The 25,887-nt window shown below is 51.5% G+C and overlaps 1 protein-coding gene across 2 annotated transcripts in view; it reads right to left on the reverse strand.

Annotated features, from left to right (window-relative positions):
• Positions 1-25,887, reverse strand: part of ATP9A (ATPase phospholipid transporting 9A) — a 109,091-nt gene that overhangs the window by 82,110 nt on the left and 1,094 nt on the right. The window contains exons 1-3 of one of the 2 annotated variants that reach the window (XM_037059910.1): positions 7,026-7,119; positions 6,024-6,168; positions 3,267-3,380 (exon numbers count right to left, since the gene is read on the reverse strand). In XM_037059910.1, the coding sequence (XP_036915805.1) occupies positions 3,267-3,380; positions 6,024-6,168; positions 7,026-7,027 (261 nt within the window). In that variant the 5' untranslated portion in view covers positions 7,028-7,119. Of the gene's footprint in view, positions 1-3,266; positions 3,381-6,023; positions 6,169-7,025; positions 7,120-25,887 lie in introns of those variants that run through there. The other variant, XM_037059909.1, reaches the window with a different exon arrangement.

The raw sequence follows: 25,887 nt of genomic DNA on the forward strand, positions 1-25,887 counted from the left end.
ATTCCTGCATACATCCATCTCTTCTCAGTCGTATCTACATGAATCGTATCTACATGAATCTGGCTAAGAGAACAAAAACTTATACCCAGTGTGGCTCAAGTCCCCTCCCCACCACAGGTGCCAGCGATAAGGTGAATGAGGCTGCAGGGGGGTGAGTCGAACAGGTCTGTACCCCAAGATCCTTTCAGTAGATGGGTTTATGCCACGGACCGGGCAGATGGATACCGTGAGGGGAGACAGCACACACCCCAAGTACCACACTTGAGATGCAGGAGTCAGGAAAGAGGGGGGCGCCCAGCTAGCGGCCTCTGTGGACATCTCAGGATCCCAACTTATGAAGTATATGCATCTACAATATATATACTCATACATCTATATACACACACATACATATATATACCTGTTCATATATATAAAATTCACTACACTGTATGCTACAGTGGGTATGAAACATAAGCACACAGAAAAAGAGACTAAAAAGAAACAAACCAGAAGCATAAATGGGGTATTGTTGGGGGCAGGGGGTGGGGGTGTACCGCACAGGCAGGTTTGGGGATTTTTTTTTTCACTTTGGTTGTTCTTCAAATTCTTCTCCAATTATAAAAAGCCCCTTTGTAATTGTGGGGAAACAAAAGAAAAGAAAAATGAACAGGAGCTGCTTGGGAGGCAGCGGACCTGGGTTTGGGGAGAATCAAATACAGAAGACACACGAGGTGGGGACAGGCTCCACATGCCCAGAGCACAGAGCCACCAATCAGAGGGATGAAGGCGCTCCTGGCCACGCCCAGCAGAGCACCCATCGGAGTGTGGGCTGGGCTATTTGCATGGTGCTTCAACATTATTAAAATGAGTTGTCAATGTTAAAAAAGCAAGAAAAAGAGATGCTAGGAATGAGAAAGAAAAATTACTTAGAACCATAGATATCTTGTTACTTTTTTCTAAAAGGAGCAAAGGAGAGCAGGAACAGACTGCTTACTTGTACTTTTTCATAAACTCTGGAAAGATAAACAAACAAACAAAAAAGGACAGTGTTTTGGGGGTAGAACTGGATGGGAGATTTTTTCACTAGGAACATGTTTTTTTTGTTTGTTTCTTGAATCACGTGAATGTATTACCTTTCAAATAACTACACTTTTAAAAGGTGATCAAGAAATGATATTTTAGCTCTGGCTGGTGTGGCTCAGTGGGCTGAGCATCGTCCCACAAACCCTGCGGTCTCCAGTTCGATTCCCAGTCAGGGCACGTGCCTGGGTCACGTGGGCCAGGTCCCTGGTTGGGGGTGTGTGAGAGGCAACTGATTGATGTTTCTCTCTCACACTGATGTTTCTCTTCCTCTCTCTCTCCCTCTCTCTAAAAGATAAATAAATAAAGTCTTTAAAAAAAAGAAACAATATTTTATAAACAATATGGACTAACTTTTTAAAAATAAGTAAGCTATGGTGTTGACTTTAGGTACATAGCAAATAGGTGGAGGACGAAAAAGCTAAATAAAATTAGGGCATTTCACATAAAAGTCTACAGTGTCTAACTCTCGGTCCAGGCAACTGCAGGTCCAAGTTTGCACCCGGGCGGGGGGGGGGGGGGAACAGAGTGGTGCCTTCCACTTCTGGCCGGGGCAGGAGCTCCCTGCCAGTCCCAACGCCCGACGCTCAATCCCATCAGCCGAGCCACTGAGTCTGCCACACCTGGGATGTAAGAACACAGGCTCGCAGATGGGGAATGTCTGCCCAACAAAGTCTTGCTCCAACGAGCACTCGAAGGCAGCTGAGAGGAGGAGGGGGCTCTCCTCGTATTCCAAAGCACCTCCGCTGCTCAAGTGGAAGAAATTACACCCCCGCCTCTTCTCACGGCTGGAGCTGCTGCCCGACTTGCCTGATAACGTGGCACTCACATGTGTGCACACCCACTCATGGCTCCCTCAGCAGCTGGCTCCCTCTACTCCAAAAATGCCTGTGCACCAAATCCTTACCATCTCCCACCCGCCACCAATTAATATGCTTGTTTTTGCTTCTTTAAGGGGGACTCGGATCTTTTCTACTTTAACAATCTCCTTCCATCCTGACTCAGTGGCTCAGTTGGTTAGAGCGTTGCCCCAATATGACAAAGTTGCAGGTTCAATCCTCGTCCTTGCAGGACACATAACATGCAGCAACCAATGAATGCATAAACAACAAACTGATGTTTTTCTGTGTGTGTGTGTCCCTCAAATCAGTAAAAAAAAAATCTTCTGATTAAAAATTTAACCACATTTGTGAAAAGAGAATCTAAGTGTTCCCCCAAGTCTAGCTTAGAGAGAAGTATGCAGCAACTATGCTTCATGACATCTCTGGAGAAAAAGAGATGTCAGCTCTGCCCTCTTCACAACCCAGCCGTGCTGGGCTTCCTTCTGTCCTGCAAATGCCCTGAGCCGGTACCCACCCCAGGGCCTTTGCATGGCTGCTCCCTGTGCCCAGAATACTCCCAGCCTCCTACCCTCCTTCCCAGCACCTCCTCATGAGGCCTCTCATGGCCCCCCTGGCGAGGCCGCCCCTCCACTTCTCCCACCCCACCTTCATCCTTTCAACAGATACTCAGGGTGCCTGGGGTCCCCTGTCTGTGCCATGACCTTTTCCTGCTGTCTTCACAGCACGTCTCGCAATTGCAAGCAATCTTATTAGTCTGTTTCTTGGCCATCCTCTCTGAAAATCAACTCCGGGATGGCAGGAATTTACATGTTTTGTTCACTGCTGCACCCCCCAGCACCCAGCACCGTGCCTGGCAAATAGCAGGTGCTCGATAACCATTTGCCGAAGAGATGGAAGAAAGAAAAAAAGGCAAGGGAAGGAATGGAGGGGCATTCTGGTTGGTTCTGTCACATTCCATACACTTTTTTAAACCCTCAAGCTCAACAATCTATAGAATAGAAAGAAAACGGGGTCTCGGAAAACAATTTGAATAGCACAATCTGGCAAGACGGAGACTCTGCCTTCCTCATTTGCTACTATGTCCCTAGAGAGGCACACGGGAAGCAAGCAGAAAACATTTGCTGAGATAAGGAAGGGCGGAGGGGCTGAGCAACAGAATAAATGGGCGGCCCGGCTTTGCTCTCCTTTGACGCCGCTGACACAGGAAACGAGCTTCAACCTCAAGGTCTGGGGGGCTCCCGGGGTGTTGGTTCTGAGGGGCACCCTCTCCCTCAAAAGGCTGCTCTCCCAGGTGGGAGGGACACAGAGCTGTCTCTCCCCAAACCTCTGAGGTCACTGAGCAAATGATGCCGATTTACTCACCAGGGGGACCCAGTAGGTGTAGAGTGCGCCCAGTCTCATTTCCGGGACAAACTGGGAGCAGGCGAGAAGTAAGAAATAGAGGTTGAAAAAGTACTTGAACTGGTTAAACAGCACCTGGAAAGGAGAGAGGAGAGGAAGGAGACATTCAAACCCAAGGCTTGTCTGATGAGGCTGGGCAGGGTTAGTGGGAGGTGACTGATGTTTAAACACTTTCCTACAGAATAACTCAACTCACAGGACACCTGTCGCATAAAGATCAAGCAGTCCTATGTGTACTAAAAGTACAATTTTTAAAAATAAAAATGTAAATAATGACACATATGGAAATTGTATATGCCCAGTTCAAGACTGGTTACCTCTGGAGTGGACAGGGCACTCTGGGGGCTTCAACTGTGTCTGGTGGGAACCACCCTGCTTGTTCTCAGAAGCTCTAACCACCCCACCCCACCTCCCCCGCCCATGGCTAAGGCTGAATAAAAGACCTTGGGACCATAAGCCACTAAAGAAACAAAGCTTATCCTTTGCCCCCTCTACTTCGCCCTTCTTGGCCCCGGGTGGATGACTGGTTAGTCAATGACAGGTAAGATTCCTCAAGGGAGGGTCGACCTAAAACAGACATGGTCAGGAAGGAGCCATCAGGGAAGGACTTGGGGGGCTGTAGAAAAAGGGGGTGATGGGCCCTCATCCCCGGGCTCTGACGTAGCCTGAATCCTCATTCTGTGTGTGAGACATCTCCTAATCCCATGGCTGCCTGCAACCCCCACCTGACTGAAGCCGGGAACAATGCCGGCGGCCGGTGCAGCCCTACGTTGGAATGGGCGGTTCCCCGGGGCGACCAGGCCTAAGAAGGAATGTGTAAGATCCTGTGAAACCTGCTTCGCTAATGCCCTCAGTTTAAACGATAAGGGTCCAAGCCTGAAATGAGTTTGTTTCCCAAAGTTGTATAGCCCTTACCTAATGACCCTGACTCAGAATAAGCCATCATAGTTGTTTGAATGTCATCTATTCTTCGATCCTTACTGCCTGACAATGATGGGCTTTACCTGTATTCCTGTGCAAACTGAACCCAATAAAAGCCCAATGAGGAACAGGCTCATGGCCCTTCTCCTTTGAGAGATTGGCCACCTTTCCTCCCCCAGCAGATCATGTCTTCGCAGACTTATTCTCATCCATGGTGGACGGAGGTGGAATGGGGTGGCAATGGCCCAGCAGGCGGAGCCCCCCCACAGGTGTCTGTTACATTTTATTTCTTAAACTATTTTGTAAGTACCACTCAAAATGTTGTTTTCTGCCCTGGCTGGTAAGGCTCAGTAGACCGAGTGCTGGTCTGTGAACCAAAGGGTCGCTGGTTTAATTCCCAGTGAGGTCGCATGCCTGGGTTGTAGGCCAGGTCCCCAGTAGGGAAAATGTGAGGCAATCACACATTGATGTTTCTCTCCCTCTCTTTCTCCCTGCCTTACCCTCTGTCCAAAAAAATAAATAAATATAAGCTTTTAAAAAATGTTTTTAAGAATAAATTTTAGTGGAAAGTGCTCATGCTGTAAAATTGATCAAAAAAGCAAGATGTTAAAAAAAGATTTAAAACCATTTTGGAAGCAAGATAAACTGTCATTTCCATAATACAATCTCAGCACTGCAAAATACACACACACCTGCCACACTCTGTGTGGCAGGTGGGCTCCGGCAGTCCTGCCTGTCCCTGTGAACCCCAGCAGGGAAACAGACACCACGAGACTCGGCCACTGGGCAGTGAGTGAAAATGACGTGTCTCTCCAAGGCCAAGGCGGTTAAGAGCCGTGTTTCAACCGCCCGTTCCTGTCCGGTCACGCGGATGTGCATGGCCAGGCATTCCAGAAGCCACAGCTGCCGGATGGAAGAAAGTGGCCAGGTCTGCATCAGAACGTCCAGAAACAAACTTTTTCTTCACTTACAACACTGAGATTTGGGTGGAAGGGTAGGGAGTGTTGAGACAGCTTAGCAATGACTGTAGTCAAATCACCCTTAAATGAAACAAACAAACATTAAATTGACCTTAGGTGACAATACAACGTATTTGTGTTTCTGTGTCCTCTCTGAAGAAATCACACATAGCACCTTTCCCCCCCCCTTTCCAAGAGTGGAACTGGTTGCTCCTGCTGCTTCTAAGGTCAATCAGAGTTTTTTGAGGTCGTGTTGGATAAAAACAGGTATTTAATTCACCTGTTTGGGGGGAAGGTTTGAGAAGTACAAGCCCGTGGATTTGTGTAAGTTAATGCAAAAACGTTCTGACTCCGGAGTAACACCCCAAGCAAAATGGAAACACTGATTAGCAAAACGTTAGTACAACAAAAGTGTGAACAGAAATTCTTTCTCTGATAGTAAGATTAAAATGTACCTTTTTTAAACCTTCTTTATAGTCTTATCCCTCAACTTTCCTGTGGCTAAATCTACCTTCCGCGATGATGGGGGAGGAATGGAAACACTGCCGGGGCTTCTGATACCAGGTTTCCATGACATCATCTTCTTTCTCATGTACAACACCCCAAGTAAATGTGAGGTTATGCTAACTGATCACGTAGGCGCACGGCCTGACAAACTGAAAGTGGCCACCTCCAGGTGCTGAGGGCCAGGGAAGGTGAGCAGCCCGTGGTTCAGGTGACAGGGACAGAGTGCATTCACAAGGTCTGCCCCGGGGGACCTCAGTCTTCCAGGACTGGCATCATGGCGTACAGTTGGTGTGGGAAGAAAAAAATGGGTGTGGTCCCTGCCTGTACGTACCCCAGGAAGAAAGGTGAAGAAGTTGTACTTCTGATTGTTGATGACATTTCGGGGGTACCTCTGGTCCCTCTTCTCCGGGTGCCCCAACCAGACCGTGCGGGGCCTGGGCTCCCCTCCACCACAGCATCTCAGCCACTCACAGCACCTGTGGGAAAGACACGCCCACACTGTCGAGGCCACGCCCACCATTGAAGCCACGCCCACGCCTGCCCACTGTCCTCCGATATGTTTTTTTCAAGCACCATCTGGGGTTCATCCCTCAGTGAGATGGGAAACAGCTGAGGCTCCTAAAAGGCGGTGTTCAAAATCAAAGATGCTTTGTGTCCAAGCCCAAATTATTTATTTCAAAACACAGAATCCATTTTTGAACTGGTAAGACTGTTATTACTTTTACATTTTATAGATGAAAGAGGAAAGCGCAGGGCGGCGGGATAAAGCACCCGGCTTTACGGAGATGTGAGCAACAGCCGGGTCTGGCCTGGAATCACGCCCGGCTCATCTGAAACCTGGTTTCTTTCCAACACCCCTGCTGTCAAGGTTGCCGGTTACACTGACATTACCAGGTACAGGAGGAGGGGAAGGATCTTTCGGCCCGGCTCTCCTCTTGGCAACATGGAAAGGCAGTGACTCAGAGCCCGGCGTGGCCTGCAGATGGGCCAGAGACTGGCCCTGAGTGCCCGCACCCCCTGGCTGTCCCGAGAGGGCGGCTCATTAGCTGCCAGGTCACCTGTGCACAAGGTAAGGGAACACCTGGGAACGTGGCCTGTTCTGGCAGCACAAAGCCACTCTGACAGCCACCCCCCACACCCCCCAAGAAAAAGCAGCTTGTCCTTCCGAAGAGCCCACAACCAAGGCGTATGGAGAGTTACAAGCCCTCGTGGGCACTGCAATGGAAACACCCCACGGTCGCCTCCTGGCCCTGCACTGGTGGCTGGCTGGAGGGGCCCAGCCCTGCCAGACCCTGGAGACATCGCCAAATGAAACCAACCCTATGAGACTCACATAATCACTTGTCTTCCAAGGCCCTCCCTTCTCCCCTCGTCCTACAGGCCAGGCAGGCCCCACTGGGGTGCTGGGGTCCAGGGCGGAGCAGACACAGTCTCTGGGACTCAGGACTCTCGAGATTAGCCAGCCAGCAGCAGCAAGCTGCCTGCCTGATGCTCAAAATTTCCATGATGAAACACGATCCTGCTTCTTAAAAATAGCATCTCCTTCCAGAAAACTGGTGCCTGGGTGGGGCGTGGCTCTGATAAGGACAGATTTTGCTTCTAGTAATTCATTCGCACCGGCGCCTTTCTGTTGTCCAAAGGCTAGAGACACCAGGAGCCTCAGGGGGTCCGCCCCCACTCCTGCCCTTGGGTGTGACTTACCCATGCTGGCCACCAGTGGACACTATAAGTATGGAATGAGGGAGGGAGGGAAGGGGTGGGTTCATTTGGCAGGAAGCACATCCTCTATTAGCAGAGAACTTCTAGAACAGGGGTGTCCAACCTGCGGCCCTCTGTCCAACCAGAGCCTCCCGCAGACCCTCCTTAAAGGTGTGTCTCGGACCTCCAGTCAAAATGGCGTCGTAGACAGACATGGCTCACTTCTTCGCACAACCACATCAAAATTACAACTAAAATACAGAACAAGTATCACTCAGAACTGTCAGAAATCAAGTTGGATGGAAGTCTGACAACTATTGATCCATCCACACTGAGCAGGCAGGCTGGTGCCATACCCGAGACTCCATCAAATTGGCTAAAACTGTGAGACTCCCCTTGGAAACCCCTAGGGACTCTGCCCCACCCATCTTAAGGGCCCACCCAAGCTATTTTTCCATATGAATGGCTGCTCTTGGCTCTTGCTTCAAAACTTCTTAAATCCTCTCAAACAAGCAGCAGCCGGTCTCAGTGAGCCCCAGGCCCAGCACTAGCAGCACCCACCTCAGATTACTTTACAGCTTACTCAGGGTGGCCCTGGGCAAAACACAGGTCGGGGCTGACCTTGGCCTGCACCACCCAGGACAGCCCAGGGCCAGCGCACCCAGTGGACAGCCACAGACCACGTCAGAGCACCACCACCTGCCCCTGCACAGCTGATCCTCCACAGAGGGCGGAGGTAGGTGGTCAGGGGTCACAGCCAATCCTTGCCCATGACTGGCCTGGGTGAAACCCTCCCATTGATCATTGGGTGGGAGGGGGCAAAGGGGGGAAAACTGGGACACCTGTCATAGCATAATCACTAAAATATAATTTTAAAAAAGAAGATGCATTCATATTGGATCTGTGCGCCTGCAATTCCAGCCTCTTAGACCCTGCACGCTTCTATCCTGACCACTCCATGCTGCCTCCCTGAGGGCTGAGCCGTCCCACACGACGGCTGCTACGGCACACAGCTATTGGCCCTTTAAATTAGTGAAAATCAGAGAGCCCAGGGCCTCATTCTCACTAGGCGTGGCTATGGACCAGACTGTGCAGGTGCCGGACACTGCAGCATGACAGAAGTCGGTGAGCAAGAAGACACAAGAGGACATTAGTAATCGGGCCGTACGACTGAAGGAAGTTTCCGAAGCAGTTTCCCAAACTCTGGGCATTTGCATACACACCTGGGATTTCCGTGATAATCCAACCGCCTCTGCTGTCTAAATCTGCATATCTGACATCAGGGATTAGCAATGGAGGGGAGGGGTGGTGGGTTAGCCACTGGGATGTGGACGGCAGAGGAGGCCAGGCCGCGACTACGTGTCCTCCAATGCACAGGACAGCCCCCACAGCAGGGAATGATCCAGCACCAAACTCGGGCAGTGCCCGGGTCAAGAGCTCCATTTATGTCCATTTAAAAGGTAATTCACATCAGTGTCATAAATGGAAAACCAGCATTGCTTGTCACGCACTGAAGGCAAACACCCAAATCAACACAATGGAAAGCCGACAACTCCCCCGAAAGTCCCACCAGATGCAGTGGCTCTGAGTCTGGCGGGGCCACCTGCCAGCTGCGTCCCCCTCCTGTGGCTGGAAGACACGAACAAGTGTCCGCTGTTAAGAACTGGGCCTGGACAGGGCTAGAAATACAGGAGGAACGCTGGATAAGGAAGTGAGTGTCTCTGTGTGGTTTGGTTCCTGTCCCTGAGTTACTCCGACTCTATCACTACAGCCCCTAGAAGCATCGCCTGCCCATATCCGGGGAACTAAAGTCCTGCGGTAGCAGCCTTGGGCTCAGTGGCAGATTCAAGTGTCCCCCCACCGGCCCAAACAGAAGAAGCTGCAGCTGGGCTCCTTCTCAACTTCTGGATTTATAGCCTGCAAACCTCCTGCCCTCCCCTGTCTGTCTAGTGGGCGCACTTAGGCCCCCCACCCCACCCACCCTTCAAGGTCTGGGAGAGGAGGTGCCCAGAGCTGTGTTGTGACAGCTGTCACCTGCAATCATGGATTGAGACTGCTGCTCCTTAATACCAAGCTGAGCTGTCTGTCCCTTGCCAGGACAAGGTAATTCCTATGCTACCTTCTGGTCAGGCTGGGGAGATGGGCTACAGGACAGAGTCCCTGAGAGGGAGAAATTAATGGAGAGGCTGGCAAAGAAGTAACAAGCGAGAGCCACGGATTCAAAACAGCGGGACTGCATGGCCAGGGTCAGGAACACTGGCCTCCAAGGCACCTATGGTGCGCCTTCTCATCCTCTGTAACCCCACTTTCTTTCTCTGTGAAAAGATGATAACAAGACCTGCCTTGATGAATGATTATAAGGATGAAAGATTTATACAAAAAGACACAGGACAGTGCCTAGCACATAACAGGCATTCAATTAAAAGTAGGTATTATTTCTAGCCCTGGCTGGTATAGCTCAGTGGTTTAAGCACGGGCCTGTGAACCAGACGATCGCGGTTCGATTCCCAGTCAGGGCACATGCCTGGGTTGCAGGCCAGTTCCCAGCAGGGGACGCACAGAAGGTAACCATACATTGATATTCCTATCCCTCTCTCCTTCCCTTCCCCTCTAAAGATAAATAAATATTTTTTAAAAAGTAGGTATTTCTCAAGTCATTTTTCTAGATTAAAAAAAAATGAAACAATTTTGTCACCCATTCATATCAACAGCTATGGAAACAGGTTAAGATGTAAGGCTAGAAATAATTCAGTCTGCACTGCGATCAACTTAGACCATTTAAACAAAACAAAAAACCCAAGTAGATTTTCTTACGATTTGACTCCAAAACAAACAAAGGTTATGAGGGCTGCCTTGCTGTGGTTTCACAGAGTCTGGCTGAAAGTGTGGGAGTGGGGGGCGGGAAAGCAAATACTGTAGGAGGAAGTGCCTGGGCAACAATGTTTCTGGAAAAGGTAACTACTGGAATACTGGAACAAGGAGCGGGCCTCCAAAGAAGTGACTGTCTGCGCCCTCAGAGCCACGCCACCAGCAGGCACTCTGTCAATATTTGCTGAATTACCTGCTACGTGACGCACCGACCTTTTCCGGAAGCCGGGCTCCAGGAAGCGATGGTCTCAGTGTTGGCGCTGGGAAGGTTCGGGAAGAATGTAAAGATGAACTGAGAGCAGCACAGCATTCGAAGGGCGGAGGGAGGGAGGAGGGTGAATCTAGCCCCGACCCCAGGGACACCTGGCAATGTCCAGAGGGCCGTTCGGCTGCCACAACGGCAGGCGCAGGAGAGGCGCAGCTGATATTGAGTGGGTTGAGGCCAGGGACGCTGCTGAGCTCCGTGCCACACACAGGACAGCCCCGCGCAGAGCAGGGGTGTGAGAACTTGGTCCAGAGCAGTGCCCCCGCCCCCTCCCCACATTTCTGCGTGGACGGAAACAGTCTATACCTGCACCGTCTGAGAGCAGCCAGTTAGCCACGTGTGACTGCTGGGTCCCCAAAATGTAAAATGGAAATGTCATTCTACCAGTTTAATTATTTCGAGTAGCCACATGCAGCGCTGGCTGGGTTGCTCAGTCAGTCAGGGCACCATCCCAGTATGCCAGGGTTGTGGGTTTGGTCCCTGGTCAGGGCATAAACAAGAATCAACCAGTGCATGCATGAATAAGTGGAACAACAAATCGAACTCTCTCTCTCAAATCGATAAGTAGAAAATGAATAAATGGCCCCCCGTGTATCTGGTGGTCACTGAACTAGACTGCCTGTCCAGAAGGAAAGAACCCAAATAGTTAGGCACGGGCACCTGGGCGGGGTGGGAAGAAGAGAGGGATGCTGGGAAAAGTAGAAGGGAGGCACAAGAAGAAACCTTTACTCTGTTCTAAAAATATCCCACTGGCTACATTTGTTTTCTTAAACTACGAGGATGCAAAATCTCAAGTCAGAGCGCAGAGAGAGAAGCCACATCTCTGGCCACCGGAGAAACGAGAGCATCTCTGTGAAGAAAGTCAATGTGGCCACTTCTCTTTAAATGGCGAGCTCAGATCCTCGGGTGCAGCATGACCCCCTGAAGGGACACGTCCTACACAAACACAGAGACTGGTGAGCGACAGGAAACGCAGGGGGATGCTCCCGGCAGCACTGAGAGAGAGGGCGCAAGACCTGGAAATGTCCATCTTGGAGGGACGCCCGGTGGCAGTCAAGGAATGAGGGCACACACGGGCAGGTCAGGACGCGAGTGGTAATGTGGGAGGGGAACACACAAAGGTATACGCAATGTATTGTGCTGTATCTTAATAAAAACTATGTGCTAATATAGGTGAGTCCAGGGTAAAAATACTGGGAAACCAAGACACATACCCCAGGCGGTATTTCTGGTTCTCCTTGGGGGAAGCCTCACATCTTCCCCTACTGGCCTCTTTCTGCCCAGCAGCCGACACGCCTCCCAGTGCGTCCCACCCCCACTGTGATTCCATAATTACAGACTCCAGTCCAAGCCTCTTACCCTCGCCTCCCAGGTCCTCCCTGATCAGGCCACAGGCTGCGGCCAAGGCAGGTGAGCTCCAGAATTCCCGTGCTCAGGGCTTCCCCAGCTGGTCCTCGCCTCTCCCACTCCCAACCCCTGGGCAAGATTCATTCACACTACACCTCTGGCAGCCGGCCCATCCCCCACCGACTCACCCTTCAAAACCCAACTCCCTGTTCTTCACAACAGGAGAGGAAGTGCCATTTGCACTGTGCTGTTCGCTCTAGACAAGAAATAGACAAGGACTAGCCAGCTCGCAGCGACAGAAGCCTAGCCAGCATTGTAGAATAAACCTACCTCCGGGTCTGGTGGGCCGGAGCACAATGTGGGAAGGAAGTGGCGGACCCCGCCTCACCCCTGGCAGGATATGTCCCTGCACCAGTGCAGCAGGACCGACCCCCAATTCATCAAGACGGAGCTGAAACACAGGCCCCAACACACGCCAACGCTTCGTGTGTAGCAACTGACCCAACTTTTAAATGTCATGCAAAACCAAACCCACGTGGAGGTATCGGTTTTTCTTCAGGATGACGAACGACCCAGATCAAAAAGCTTACCACCTGGGGTGGTCAGGGTGGCAAACACTGTTACAGCTGGGGGGGGTCAAAATCGGCATCACCAGGAGGGAGGGTGACCTGGTGGTAAGGATCGAAACCACAAATGCGCATTCATGACGTCCCCCTTTGCGTGTTCCCATATGTCCTAACGTGGACACGAGGACTCATGACCGAGGTCGCTCACTGTTACCTTGCTGACAACAGCAAACCACTAGAAACAACCTAGCTGTCCGTCAGTGGCAGGCCGGCTAGATGAAGCATGGTATATCTACTCCACAGAACCCTAAAAACCACGGAAAGGGGGGGAAGCCTTTTATGACTTGAAGTGGAATGAGTCTGGGGAATATCATGACGTAAAAGAAAAAATTACGTTGTGCTCTGTAAGGTGTATTAACAATTGAATACAAAAGGGACAAATCTGTGTGTGTGTGTCTAGATAGATGAAAGAAAGAGAGAGATAAATGAACTCATTCATTCATTCATTCATTCATGGGCTTTTTAAAAAGACAAGACGCTTTGAAATTCTCTGGAATGACCTGAACAAACTGAACACTGGCCACCTCAGGATGCACGGGGTGCCTGAACAGAGGCTGCGTTTGCGACGTGCACGCTTCTGCGCCTTCGAAACACCAAACGACGTGACTGTGCTGATCGGACATTCGCATTTAGACACAGAACGAAACCCCTACCTACCTTGCACGCAAACAGCACACGGCTCCCAGTGTGCAGCCTCAGATCTCAGCCGTGAGCTTGAAGGTTAGAGACCAGATACTGTTCACTGCCCCCACCCCCAGCCCCCACCCTGTATACAGAAGGTGCTCATTCACTCTCTCCTGCCCCAGGCCCCCAGTGCTCAGGGTCCTTCCGCCTCACCACCTGCACTTGTAGTTGACGTAGGTCATCTGCTCACAGGTTCCAACAGGCCTGGGGCCACAGCACCCAGACGTGCCAGTGGCCCACGAAACGCCAGAGAGCTGAGTGGAATTAAGCGATTACATGGAAGGCAATTCCTCACACACCAAACAATAAGCAAACACATCTTTTGCCCTGGCTGGTGGCAGCTCAGTGGATTGAGAGCCAGCCTGAAAACCGAAAGGTCGCCGGTTTGATTCCCAGTCCAGGCACAAACCTGGGTTGCAGCCCAGGGTTAGGGACCTCTGAGAGGCAACTGATTGACGTTTCTCTCCCTCTCTTTCTCCCTCCCTCACCCTCTCTCTAAAAAGAAATAAATATTTTTTAAAACACTAAAATTAAAAAACTTTTTCAGAAATTTGAGGGTTTTTTTAAAAAGATTTTACTTATTTTTAAAGAAGGGGGAAGGGAGGTGGAAAGAGGGACAGAAACATCAGTGTGTGGTTGCCTCTCCCACCCCCCCTACTGGGGATCCGGCCCACAACCCAAGCATGTGCTCTGACTGGGAACTGAACCAGCAACTCTTCAGTTCACAGGCCAGTGCTCAATCCACTGAACCACACCTGCCAGGGCTAAAAACACCATCTTTAAAGTGCCCAGACTGGGCCAGGGGCTGTGGTGGAGTCCTCCGTGTGAGTGACTCCCTTACTGCTCACCACAGTCCTACAGGTGGGTGCTCGCAGGTGGGGAGACAGCCCCTCAGACTGTCCTGCAGCTGGAGATGGGCAGAGCCTCCTGTGGGTCCAGCGCTCCTCACACAGCGTTGTGCCATACACCTAGTAGTAAGCAACAGAGCCCAAACTTGAACAGAGACAATCTGGCTTAAAGCCAGGTTCTCAGCTCCTCCAGATTCCCGGCCCTGGGGAGGAACCACCACTCCCTTAGGAACCCTTTCTCCTTCCCAGGCTCTGGCTCCGCCCCTGTTCCCATGGAGACCTGGGCCGCAGCCACTGCCACATCGGGCCCCACCTCGGTATGGCTTTGGCACTGAAACAGCCCCAGGAAGGCCAAGGGCACTTGTAGCAACACCTGTCCCTCTGGAAATAGGAAGTGGAGGTGCGGAGGGTCTGGTACAACGCCAGCTCCGGTGAGGAAGGGTGCTCACCAGGGAGCGTGGTCCCACCTCTTCTGATGGTGGTGCTGCCGGGCGATGCTACCCTGGGCTCCAACCATGGTGCCAGCGGCATCCACCCTCCACAGGGAAGCCAGACATTGTGCTCTCTGTTCAGTACACACAGCTTTTATCATAAGAAATTGTATGTGGAGTTTCCCTGTTCGTTCCACAAACGTTTGTTGAATGCTTGCGGACTGCCAAACGTATCTTCCATGACTCTCAAACACGCCACCATGAGGGGTTAAGTTCACCCAGGACATCCACAGAGCATTTACTGTGTCCGCAATCAGGCTCAGGCCCCTCCAGCCCTGCACCCCGACCCCTCTCACTCAGCGATAAACAGGAAGCCCAACTGGTGGTACAGAGAAAGGAAAGCCTGTGTTTACTTCTTCCTCTCTCCTTCGTAAACGTTCCCAACCTCGTGGGCAGGCACTGGGCGGGAGCACAATTTAAATGGCAGGTGGAAGCATCGCCCATGGCCAGCCCCTGCGAGGTGGGGCGAGTCTGGGTTTCACGGGGCGCAAGATGACAGAGCCCTTCCAGAAAGGGCCTGAACATCCATGTGGTCCGTTTAACCCAGGGACCTGAGATTCTGGCCTGTGAAAATTCTCAAAACGTAACATTCTCAAAATTATCAAAATCAAGACATCCTTTCTAGGCTAAGTTCTAATTCACACTGGCAAAAATGAACTGAAATCATGTCACTTCATTGCCCGTTGCCAAAAACACAGGCTGAGGGGTCATGCGTCTATGTTAACAGGATGGAAGCCTTTAAATAATTCTAGCTACTGCATCTTTAAGTTTTCTGTAACAGGAAGCACCACTTTTTTAAAAAAAAAATATTGCTTTCCTATTGAAAAAAATAAACCTGGAGTGCTTGGGAGGCCCTTGCAGGGCCCCAGAGCTGGGAAGGACGCTCCGGTGTGGCTCTGAGTTGGTCAGGCCCCTCCCGGGCCATGCCGGCCCTCTGTGGCTTGGCAGGGCTCTGTGTGCCGCAGCAAACCCCCGTCCCCTGAGCTGCTAGTGCCCTCACTTGGCACCAAACAGCCCACTGCGACTGAGCGGGATGTTTGTGACTGACAAAGGCCCAGCCCCAGCGAATGCAACTGCCTGGAGATGCCAGAAATCTCGGTGATGCAGCAGATGTCACTGAGAGCCCCGTAAGGGCTGAAACGGGGGCAGCTCCGGCCAAGTGGCAAATCTGGGATCAGTTTGAGATCTGTAATGCAAACCTGGGGACAAGATGCTGCTGTGGCTAGTGCCTTAAAGAAACAGGCTCAGTGAACGAGAAAGGGGCAGGGAAAAGAGGGACAGAGGGGAAGGAGGAGGGGGAAGGACCTCCCTTTTCTCCCCGGCTATTCCACTGCTTCTCCTCCTGCCGGCTCCAATGCTCAGCACCCGCCCTGTACTGAGAGCCCATCTCAGGCTGGCACACCACCCACACCCCGATGAGTGGGGAACGCAGAGCCCTTTGGGGATCTTAATGAAACCCAGGGCACCGGAAGTGGGGAGACCCGCCCGGAACTGGGGCTCCCGTTCTCCATCACCCACTCAACAAATACTTTCGGAGTACCTGCTTGGTGCCCGTCTCCGTGCTGAGCACTGGGGTGTAAGCAAGACAGTTTCACAGAGCCTGCTATTCTGCAGGTGGGCAGGGTGGCAACGGAAAACCAGCAAAGTAACAATAATTAACAGGAATGTGTCATGGGGTGGGAAGCAGCTCCTTCAGAGCGGGCACCTGGAAGGGCCTGTGTGAAGAAGAGCCAATGGCACTGAGACCTCTGAGAGGAGCAGGCAGCCCTTTAAGAGCTGTGTGGCCTGGGCTGGCCGGTTCTCTACCCATCTCAGTCTCAGCTTCCCAGAACTGGAGAAAGGGCAGACTGTGTGTCCATGCCACAGAACAATCCGCAGTGGTACCACCTACAAAACCACAGAGTTCAGCCCTGGCTGGTGTAGCTCAGTGGATTGAGCATGAGCTGTGAACCAAAGGGTCACCAGTTCAATTCCCAGTCAGGGTACATGCCTGGGTTGCAGGCCAGATCCCCAGTAGGGGGCGCATGAGAGGCAACCACACATTGATGTTTCTCTCCCTTTCTCTCTTCCCCTCCCTAAAATAAATAAATGAAACCTTTAAAAATATAAATAATTCTTTTAAAAAACCCACAGAGTTAAAATTCTATGATGTGTCCTGAGATGGAAGCTCCCTGTAGGCAGGAAGTACTGCCTGGTGCTCACTGCTCTGTCCTCAACGTTACAAGTGAGCCAGGGACAGACGGGCGCTCAGCTGATACTTACGGAGGGAACGAGCAGCGAGCCTCTGAAATGCCCCCGTGCCAAGGCTCAGACTGGCGTTCTGCGCTGTGGGAGACATGGCTGTTGGGTGGGTGTCGCTCTGTGGACAGGGCTCCTCCCATTTCCACAGGTGACTTCTCCAGTCTGGGAGTCTATGCTCCTCTTTGTGTTTTTGGGGTGACTCTGCTTCGGAGACCCAGCACGCAGGTGAAAATGGAGTATTTAAAAAGTGGAAACATGAACAAGAATTAAATTTAAAAAATAAAAATAAAAAAAAATAAAACTGTGGTGGAAAGTGAAAAAAAAAAAACCAATAAAAAGTGGAAACAGGCCCTGACCAGCATGGCTCAGTTGGTTGGGCGTCGTTCTGCAAAGTCGAAGGTCACGGGCTCCTCTGTCAGGGCACAGGCCAAGGTTGCAGCCAGGTCGCCGGATGGGGCACGTACGAGAGGCAACCAACCGATGTTTCTCTCTCTCTCTTTCTCCCTCCCTTCCCCTCTCTCTATCCTAGAGAGATGATGTGCCATACGATGTCTACCTATGGCCATAGGGACGAACAAACTACGGGGCAGGGCAAAAGTAGGCTTACCGTTGTGAGTACGCAAAACATAGTTTATTCTTGTTATTAGTTACTATCGTATCATTTTCCACGCGCACAACTGTAAACCTACTTCTGCCCCACCCTGTATAATGCACACGCAATGTGGTCTAATCTTATAGACAGAACGTGGAGCCAGGAAAGCCAGGCACGAACGCTGGCAAAAGGAGCCTCTGCTGCTAGCCATCGGAGTTTAGGTAAGGCTGGGGGAGGGCGGGGGAGGGCGGGGGAGGGGGCACAGGAGGAGGCTCCTGCTGCTGGTGATGTGAGTGTGTTCGTTTTACGGAAATTCACTGAGCTGTGTGCATTTAGGACCTGTGCCCTTTAATGAGTGTGAATGTGTGTGAATATATGGGTGCCTGCGCATCATCTTTTAAAATCAGCCTATTTTGGGGGGAAAAAACCACCAGGTGGGACAAGTTGTCTCACCTGTTTACTCCCTGGTCCTTTAATTTACCTGAACACCGTTGTTATTCCTGGTCTGAGAGCTTCTAATTAAATGCCTTCAATTTGGGGGGCATACAAAAATGAGGAGAGATGATGGGGGTGGGTTAAGTTCTCCAGTTGTAAAATTTTCTTTAAGATTTTTTTTTAGAGAGGGGAAGGGAGGGAGAAAGAGGGAGAGAAACATCAATGTGTGCTTATCTCTTGCACACCCCACACTGGGGACCCAGCCCACAGACCAGGCATGTGCCCTGACTGGGAATCGAACCAGTGACCCTTTGGTTCGCAGGCCAGTGATCAATCCACTGAGCCACACCAGCCAGGGCTCCAGTTCTAAATTTTATTTGCACTTTTATGGAGACTGTATAAATGCTAAAAAGTATTCAGATTCAAATGATTTCTTCTTACAGGGCAAGGATGGATTTCTGAGCAATAGATGTTCTATACTTTTGCCCCCACCTGCATGGTGTGCCTTATCTAGAGAGGGTGAGAAAGAAAATACAAATCCATACGTAACTCTGAAAACAGACACCATGTTTCTGAAGAATGGATAGTTACCAGGATAACTTGAAGTTTCTAGAATTTTCCTCTGTCATGTCATTTCTGCTATTGATCAGCCTTCATGAGGAACAACAGAATACACACACAACTTCCTTCCAAGTCACAGGAACCTCGAAAGGCCCCAAGGCCCGTCCCCTGGACAAAAATCGCCTGCTCCAAATAGATCGTCTGGAAAACCTCACATAGGAGAAAGGGCATTGAGACAGGTCAAAAATGTATTTTGCTGCCTAAGTTCAAAATAAAATGAGCCTTTCCACCCACCCTACAGAGCACAGGGGAGAGTTTTAGGTAATCGGGGGGTGAGACAGGGCTCTGCCCAGTCCACGCGGCTTGGCAGCACGCTCCCAGAGAGCTCCCGTCAACATCAGTTCAAAATAAAGGTTTATTAATACTACCGAGAGATACCGCACCGGCCAAAACAGCCATCAACAATGAGACCCTTTTTCTGTATTAGTCTCCGGGGGCAGCCATGATAAAATAGCACAGACTGGCATTCTTTCCGCACAGCTCTGGAAGTCCAAGATCAAGGTGTCCCCAGGCCTGGTTTTCTCTGAGGCCTCTCCCCTTGGCTTGCAGATCGCACCGTGTCCTCAGATGGTCTTTCCTCCCACCCCCGGCATCTCTCTGTGTGTCTTCATCTCCTCTTTTTAGAAGGACACCAGAGAGAATGAGTTCGGGCTCACTTGGACTTCGCCCTTCCTTCAAAGGCTCTCTCGCCAAATACAGTCACGTTCTGAGGGCCCGGGGGTCAGCTCCTCAACATGCAACTCTGGGGAGGGGGCACAAGTCCGCCCACAACAGGTCCCAAGTGTTCCCTTCCCACAGCTCAAGGATTCCTTAGTTATTAAATCAGAAGGCTGACCTCAGAGCGAAGAACAATAACCCGAGCATGATTTCTCGTCCAACAGGTTTTTCTTTCTTTTTTTTTTAAACATGAGATGAGTCACCTTGTAAGGGCGATACGAGGCACAGCCACTCAGGGCACATTGATCCCATTGGTCCAGAGGTTCCTAGAGGCGCAATTCTGTCCCCTCCCCTGCCCAGGGGACCCTTGGTTGTCTGGAGACGTCTGTGGTTGTCACACCTGGGGGGAGGGTGCTCCTGGCATCCAGTGGGCGGAGGCAGGGATGGCGCCACACATCAGACCAAGGACAAGACGGCCCCACCACAGAGAACAGCCAGACCCGAAGTATCCACAGTGCCAAGGCCGAGTCTGACCTCACCTGCGTCACAGCAGAAAGCCCGGCGGGGTGGGGCATGGGAGCCCCCGCCAGGCCCTGCTCACAATGCACACTGCTGCTCCCCCAGGGAGGGCTCATCCTTGGCATCCGGCAAATGCCACGGAGATCTGGCCGGGAGGAGGCAACAGCACCCGCCCCTTCTTTCCATGAACCCCTCTAACTGGACGCTCCCACAGTCCCCTCGAACTGTTGGGGTGATGATAAAACAGCATTAAGATCCCCAGTCAACCTGGTAAACTGACTACAGTGTAAAAAATCATGTTTTCCAGAAAACTTGGCAAAAGTCCATTTTTTAATCCACTGCCACAACCATGTTACATTTTTAGGCCGAGGGCACCATTTTAGCACAGACCACCCCTTCCTACGTGTCAGGCACGACCTGGGGCCCGTCCACAAACCTCGTGAACTATTCCTGACTTCCCACTTTTTAAGTCGATACTCATTTTTACTTAAATGTATCTTTTCTTAGCTTTTTTTTATTTGCCGACTTGAGAGAGAAGGACAGACAGGCGGACACTGATTTGCTTTTCCACTCACGGCTGCAGTCATTGGCTGACTCTCGTTCGATCCCCTGACTGGGGATCGAACCACAGCCTGGCGCAGCAGGACGACACTCTAGACACTCTAACCGACTGAGCTACCAGACCAGCGAGGAAACTTCCCACCAGTAGAGCAAAGAGAAAACAAGTATCACTTGGGACAGACAGCAGGAGCCAGGAAAATAACTGCCGACCTGTCCACGCCCGGCCCAGGAGTCTCTGCAGAGACCTCCCTTGGGCCGACCTTCGAGTCCTTCCTCAGTCTCTCAAAATACGCCAAGGAAGGAAAGCAGACCTAGCTTGAAAAAGCATCGCCGTCCCACCTCTGGGCAAAAGTCACCGTCAAAAACCCTCACCACTAGCTCTTTCTTTCTAAACTGAACCTCAGTCCACTCACTGTCACGAGCGAAGCTCGGGGAGACTTTGCGCCCATTTCCAAAGCCGTAAAGTGATGAAATAACGTGCGCCCTTTCCATCCGGGTAACGATAGTAAAAGAAGGTTCTGAAACGTCTCCGACAAAAATCCGGGCTGACCGCTCTGAAGGGAGGGGGCGGAGGGACTGGACCAGAGAGAGAGAGACAGAAAACTCGCGGGCATGGACAACAGCGTGGCGGCTGTGGGGGAGGGGTGTGGGTGCAGGGGGAAGAGGGTAGAGGAGGGGTAAATGGTCATGGAAAATCAGAATAAAAAATAATGTAGAAAGTAAATTTTAAAAAACACAAGTTAAATAAAAAGGCCACAGGTGGATGGATCTGTTCAGCGCCTCACCTCCTTCTTCCTCCTCGTCATTCAAGTCAAAGGACCACGGCCTCCTTCCTTGGGGACTGGTGTGCAGGCCACGCCTCACGGGCCTTCCTCGGGGAGGCCCCGAAAGCCTGACCCACTCTGCTCTACCTCTCAGCCGCCCTGCTCGCGCTTGCAATTCCACATCCCGTGGTGTCACTGCCTGTGACAGGCTGCGTGAGGCAGGGCCCGCGGCAGGGACTCTGTATGACAGGAAACAATGGCACGAGCGCAGCCGGGCTGGCCGGTGGGGGACACAGACACCACTTCCACCGCCAAGGCTTGCCCCGACTGCTCTCATCCGAGGGAGCGAAGAGGTGCTCACGCCACGTGCATCCGTCTCGGGCAGGGGTCTCTGCATGTCGCCCACGAGCACGACCCCCGCACAGGCTCCCGCCAAACACCCCCCGTCTGCTGTATACCTACCCCCACCTCCACTGTGTCCATGGAGAGACAACGAAAAAACACGCCTGGTATACAGTCCATCCTCATCATTCGTGGCTTCGGTAGGTGCAAATTCACCTTCTGCCTCAGCTGTGTCAACTCCAAATCAGCGCCCACCGCACCCTCGCGGTCACTCACAGACGGGTGAGCAGAGCGTAGAACATTCGAATCACCCACACGCATGCCCAGCGGAGGTCACACAAGGTGACATTCTGCCTTTTGTCATGGCTCCTGAGCTGCACGAGGTGTCCTTTCCACTGTCTCCTTAGTGCCACGTCTTCCTGCTTTTTGTCAGCAACGTCACTGCTCAGGGGCCCCCAGCACAGGGCTGTCTCGTGCCCCCAAGAATGAGAAGCCAGCCCTGCCTGGTGTGGTTCAGTGGGTTAGGCATCATCCCACAAAGTGAGAGGTCGCAGGTTCGATTCCTAGTCAGGGCTCGTGTCTGGGGTGCACCAGGCAGACCAGTCGGTCAACCTGTTTCTCTCTCATATCAGTGTTTCTCTCCTGCCCCTTTTCCCCTCCCTCCTCCACCTTTAGAAAAATAAAATAAAATCTTTACTTTAAAAAAAAGCCACGATGGGTCTCACAAAGAAAATACATGTGTGTGTTTGATGAACTTCCTTCCGGTGTGAGTGGAGTGTTGTGAGTTCACAGTCAACGCATCAGCCACACACATTGAATACGGTGCCTTTAAACAAACACGAATATCCCTCCAGCGAGGTTCTGTATTCATCAGTTGACAGAATGCTGTGAGCACAGGCACCAGACCCTGTGCCTTCCCCAGGAGCAATAACTCACTAGTCGTTAGTTCGAGGGTGGCAGGGACTTCAGAGAACGTAACTGCTGTGACTGATGAGGGTCAGCTGTGCTCTGTGCCTAACATGACCTCCGTCGTCTCCAAAGAGAAAGGGCACTGTGGTCCCACAAATTAGACGTAACGGCTTCAATAAAGAGTTCAGACTTTTAAGTTAAATATGCGTAACCGCAGAAAGAACTCCTCACAGCGGCATCATGGTTCTTAGTTCCCATAAACAGTGACATTCAGGCCGTGGCTGGTGCAGCTCAGTGGGCTGAGCACCAGCCTGTGAACCAAAAGGTTGCTGGCTCGATTCCCAGTCAGGGCCCGTGCCTGGGCCACATGTCAGGTCCCCAGGTGGGGGCATGCAAGAGGCAACAAACCAATATATCTCTTGCACGTCAATGTTTCTCTCCTTGTCTTTCTCCCTCCCTTCCCCTCTCTCTAGAAACAAATAAAATCTTTTAAAGAGAAAAAAAATGCTTCATTAAAAAAAAAAGACCTAGAAGAAAGAAGAGACGTCATCCAATGCAAGAGCGCACTGACAGAGAACAATTTCTGATGCACTCCAGGGGCACACATACTACCACACAGTCACTCTTACAGGAGAGGAAACTGAGGCACAGAAGAGGCAAGACACTGAAGTTATACAGGCAGGAAAACGGCAAAGCTGGTACATTAACCCAAGTGTGTGTGACCCTGGAATCCAAAGGCTTAACCACAGAGCACAGAGCCCACATCTGCTGGCGGGTCTTTGAAATCGTGACCTACTATAGTCTTACCTCTATTCTCATTGCATTTTTCAAGACGAGATAAACCTGGACTGCCACTCCCTCATTCTCTCTCCTGCGTCACTCGGCAGGAGAACGATTCACTGTTCCCGGAGGAGAGATGAAACAAATACATGGAGAACAGCACTGGAGATAGAGAGCAGATCCGACGCCCTCCAGCTGCCGGCCCTGGCTTCTCCAGCACACCCTCCCGCCCCTCACCTTAGTTCTTACTACTTCCTGCCCTGTGTTCTTGGCCCTGAGTAACTGCCTAATCTTTCTTGGCCTCAGTTTCCTTAGCAGTGAAACAAGGATTAAAAAAAACAACCCAACATCAAAGGGCCACTCTGCAGCACAAGAGAACACTCCTTTGGAGCAAAACACCGCAGATCCTAAATAAATATCTGTGTCCTGCCTCCGTGGTCAGGGTACGAGTCAGGCAGCACGCCCAATTAAATTCTGCGCCCCGGGGCCCTGAGGCGCCCCTGCTGCACCCACCAGGCGGGTGCCCCAGTCCCCCTGGCAAGATGGGAAGCCTAGTGGGAGCATCCATTCTCCAGCCTACAGGACACACCCCTCCAAATTGGCTTCCCCTTGCTCCTTACAAACTACCACAGTTAACTCTCCAGCAGCTCAGGGGGGCAGAGTCCAGAGCAGTTTCGGGGGGCTCAAGTCAAGGTGTGGGCAGGGCCAGTCCCCTTCCTGACTTTTCTGCACGCCCCCGCACTCCTGCACTCAGGGCTCTGCTTCCATCCCCAAGCCGGCAGCTTGGTGTCTTCCCGTCCCTCCAGCTCCGAGACTCACTCTCCTGCCCCGTGCAGGGGCATTTGTGATCACACCGGGCCCACCTGAGTCATCCAGGACAGTCCCCCATCTCAGTGCCACCTTCACACTGGGGAAGTCCCTTAGGCCATGTAAGGTAACGTATTCACGGGTCACAAGTGGACATTCTGGTGGGGGGCATTATCCTGCCCCCCTCACCAGGAGATACAAAGGTGAACTGAGTGCTTAGTGTTCTAAACTGGACATAAATTGAGCCTCAAAACAACCCCATAAGGTATATGCAATTGTCATTCCCACTTTGCAGAGAAAAACCTGAGATTCACAGAGGTTTCAATAGTGCTCCAAGTCACACAGCTAGTAAGGGGAGGAGGCTGGGCTTGAACCCAGATCCTCAGTTCCCGAAGTGACCCTTTTACAAACCAGTCTCTGGAGTTCCACCAAGAAGAAGGGAACCAACCCCATTCAGGCAAAAGCAAAGCACACAGGGTCAGCAAATGGCTTCCAGCAATATGGGGCAAATGTCTTGTTTCCTGACTAAATGACGGTGACAGTGTTCTCAACCGCAGGATGTGGAACTTTCTCTCAAAGAGAAGGGGGGCCAGGCTACACAGGATTCCTCCAGCAAGTCAACGTCACCTCTTGGCCACATGACGCAATTAACATGGGGGACACTGCCTCCTTGGACTCGGGGCACCCATGGTTTTTGGATTTTTAACCACAAAACCCGCCAACCGCCCTGCCGCTTGGAGCCATTAGGGGAAATGAGCGGACCGGTGCAAACCCAGCCCTTCACAGTGACTAACTGGGTAATGTCCAGCCAAGTATTTAACATCACGGAATCTCGGTTTTCTTGTCTTAATAAAGTGGGGAAATGAATCCCCAGAACTCCCACACTCGTTGTGAGGATTAAAACACAGCCATTTAACCCCAAGTGCCGGGCAGAGAGCCTGACCCGTCATATGTAAATGTCTTCCTTTAACTCACCTCCCCCCATTGTACCGCAGGAAGCCTCACCACCACCGTTTTCCAAAGCACTTCCATACGCCAAGATTCCCACCTGGGCTCGGCAACTTGCAAAGCTGTAGATTAAATGCACGAGCACATCCACAAGTGCCTGGCTCTGATACATGACTTGAACCTGAACCCCTGTCACTCGTAGGAAACTAATTCCAAAGTGACAAATTCTAAAGGGGGAGTGATCTTCTGTCCCCACACCAAACAGAAACCCTTTTGTTTTTTTGGTTTGTTTTTTTTAACTGTCTGTACCACTCTCTCTGGATCCCCACACTAACAGTGCCTATTTCTTTCTTGGTAACGACCACTTCTAAATAATTATTTGCATTTTCTCTCACGCACTGAAACAGAGGTTCTCCACCGTGACTGCAATTAAAATCATCTGGGAGCTTTGAGAAAAATTAAACATTGATAGACACCGAGGCCCCATCCCCGATTCTTATTTCCAAGGTCTAACCCAGGCCTGGGAGGACCCGGTGGTTCCAGCACAGGCAGGGTTGCACCTGTCGGGCAGGTCTTAGTTAATTCATCTTTGGATCTCCAGGCAGGGACCTGCACCCAGCACGCATTTCATGCCTGTTTGCAGCATGAATTAATAACTAACCACTGATCACATAAATTAATTAAAATATTTACTCAGGGTGTATATTACATGCAGGTACTATCCCAGGCATGGTGCTCACGTCATCCTTCTAGAGCCTGAAGTGGATTAAAACACAAACCAAGGAGGGCAGGGGTGGCGGCCTGTTTGTCTCCAGGTCAGACCATCCTCAATTCCATCTCCCTTCGCTGCGCCTTCCCGGCAGTCCTTAATAACCTCGAAGAGCTCTCGCCTCCTGTTACATCAGTGGGGCCTCACCACCAGATGCGAGGAAGGCAGGGACAAAGACCCCACAAAATGGCAGCTGACGGCATTCCTCCCCCCCATTCCCTACACCCCACACACCTGAAGAAGCCACCCGAAGCGTTCACTCTCCCCACCCCCTGCACCAAGCAACTGACACTGCTGCAATTAGCTGCGGCCACAGGGAAGTGCCAGCTAGGACAGGATGCCAAAGGCAAGGGCGGTTCGGAGGCCGCAGCCCCGCCCAGCTGCCGTTCTCAGCGTCTGGGGGCGCCTGGGCCTCACCTGGGT

The sequence above is a fragment of the Sturnira hondurensis genome, unplaced genomic scaffold (assembly GCF_014824575.4).
Source record: "Sturnira hondurensis isolate 20B ecotype Veracruz unplaced genomic scaffold, ASM1482457v3 Scaffold0011378, whole genome shotgun sequence".
Classification (NCBI taxonomy): Eukaryota; Metazoa; Chordata; class Mammalia; order Chiroptera; family Phyllostomidae; genus Sturnira; species Sturnira hondurensis.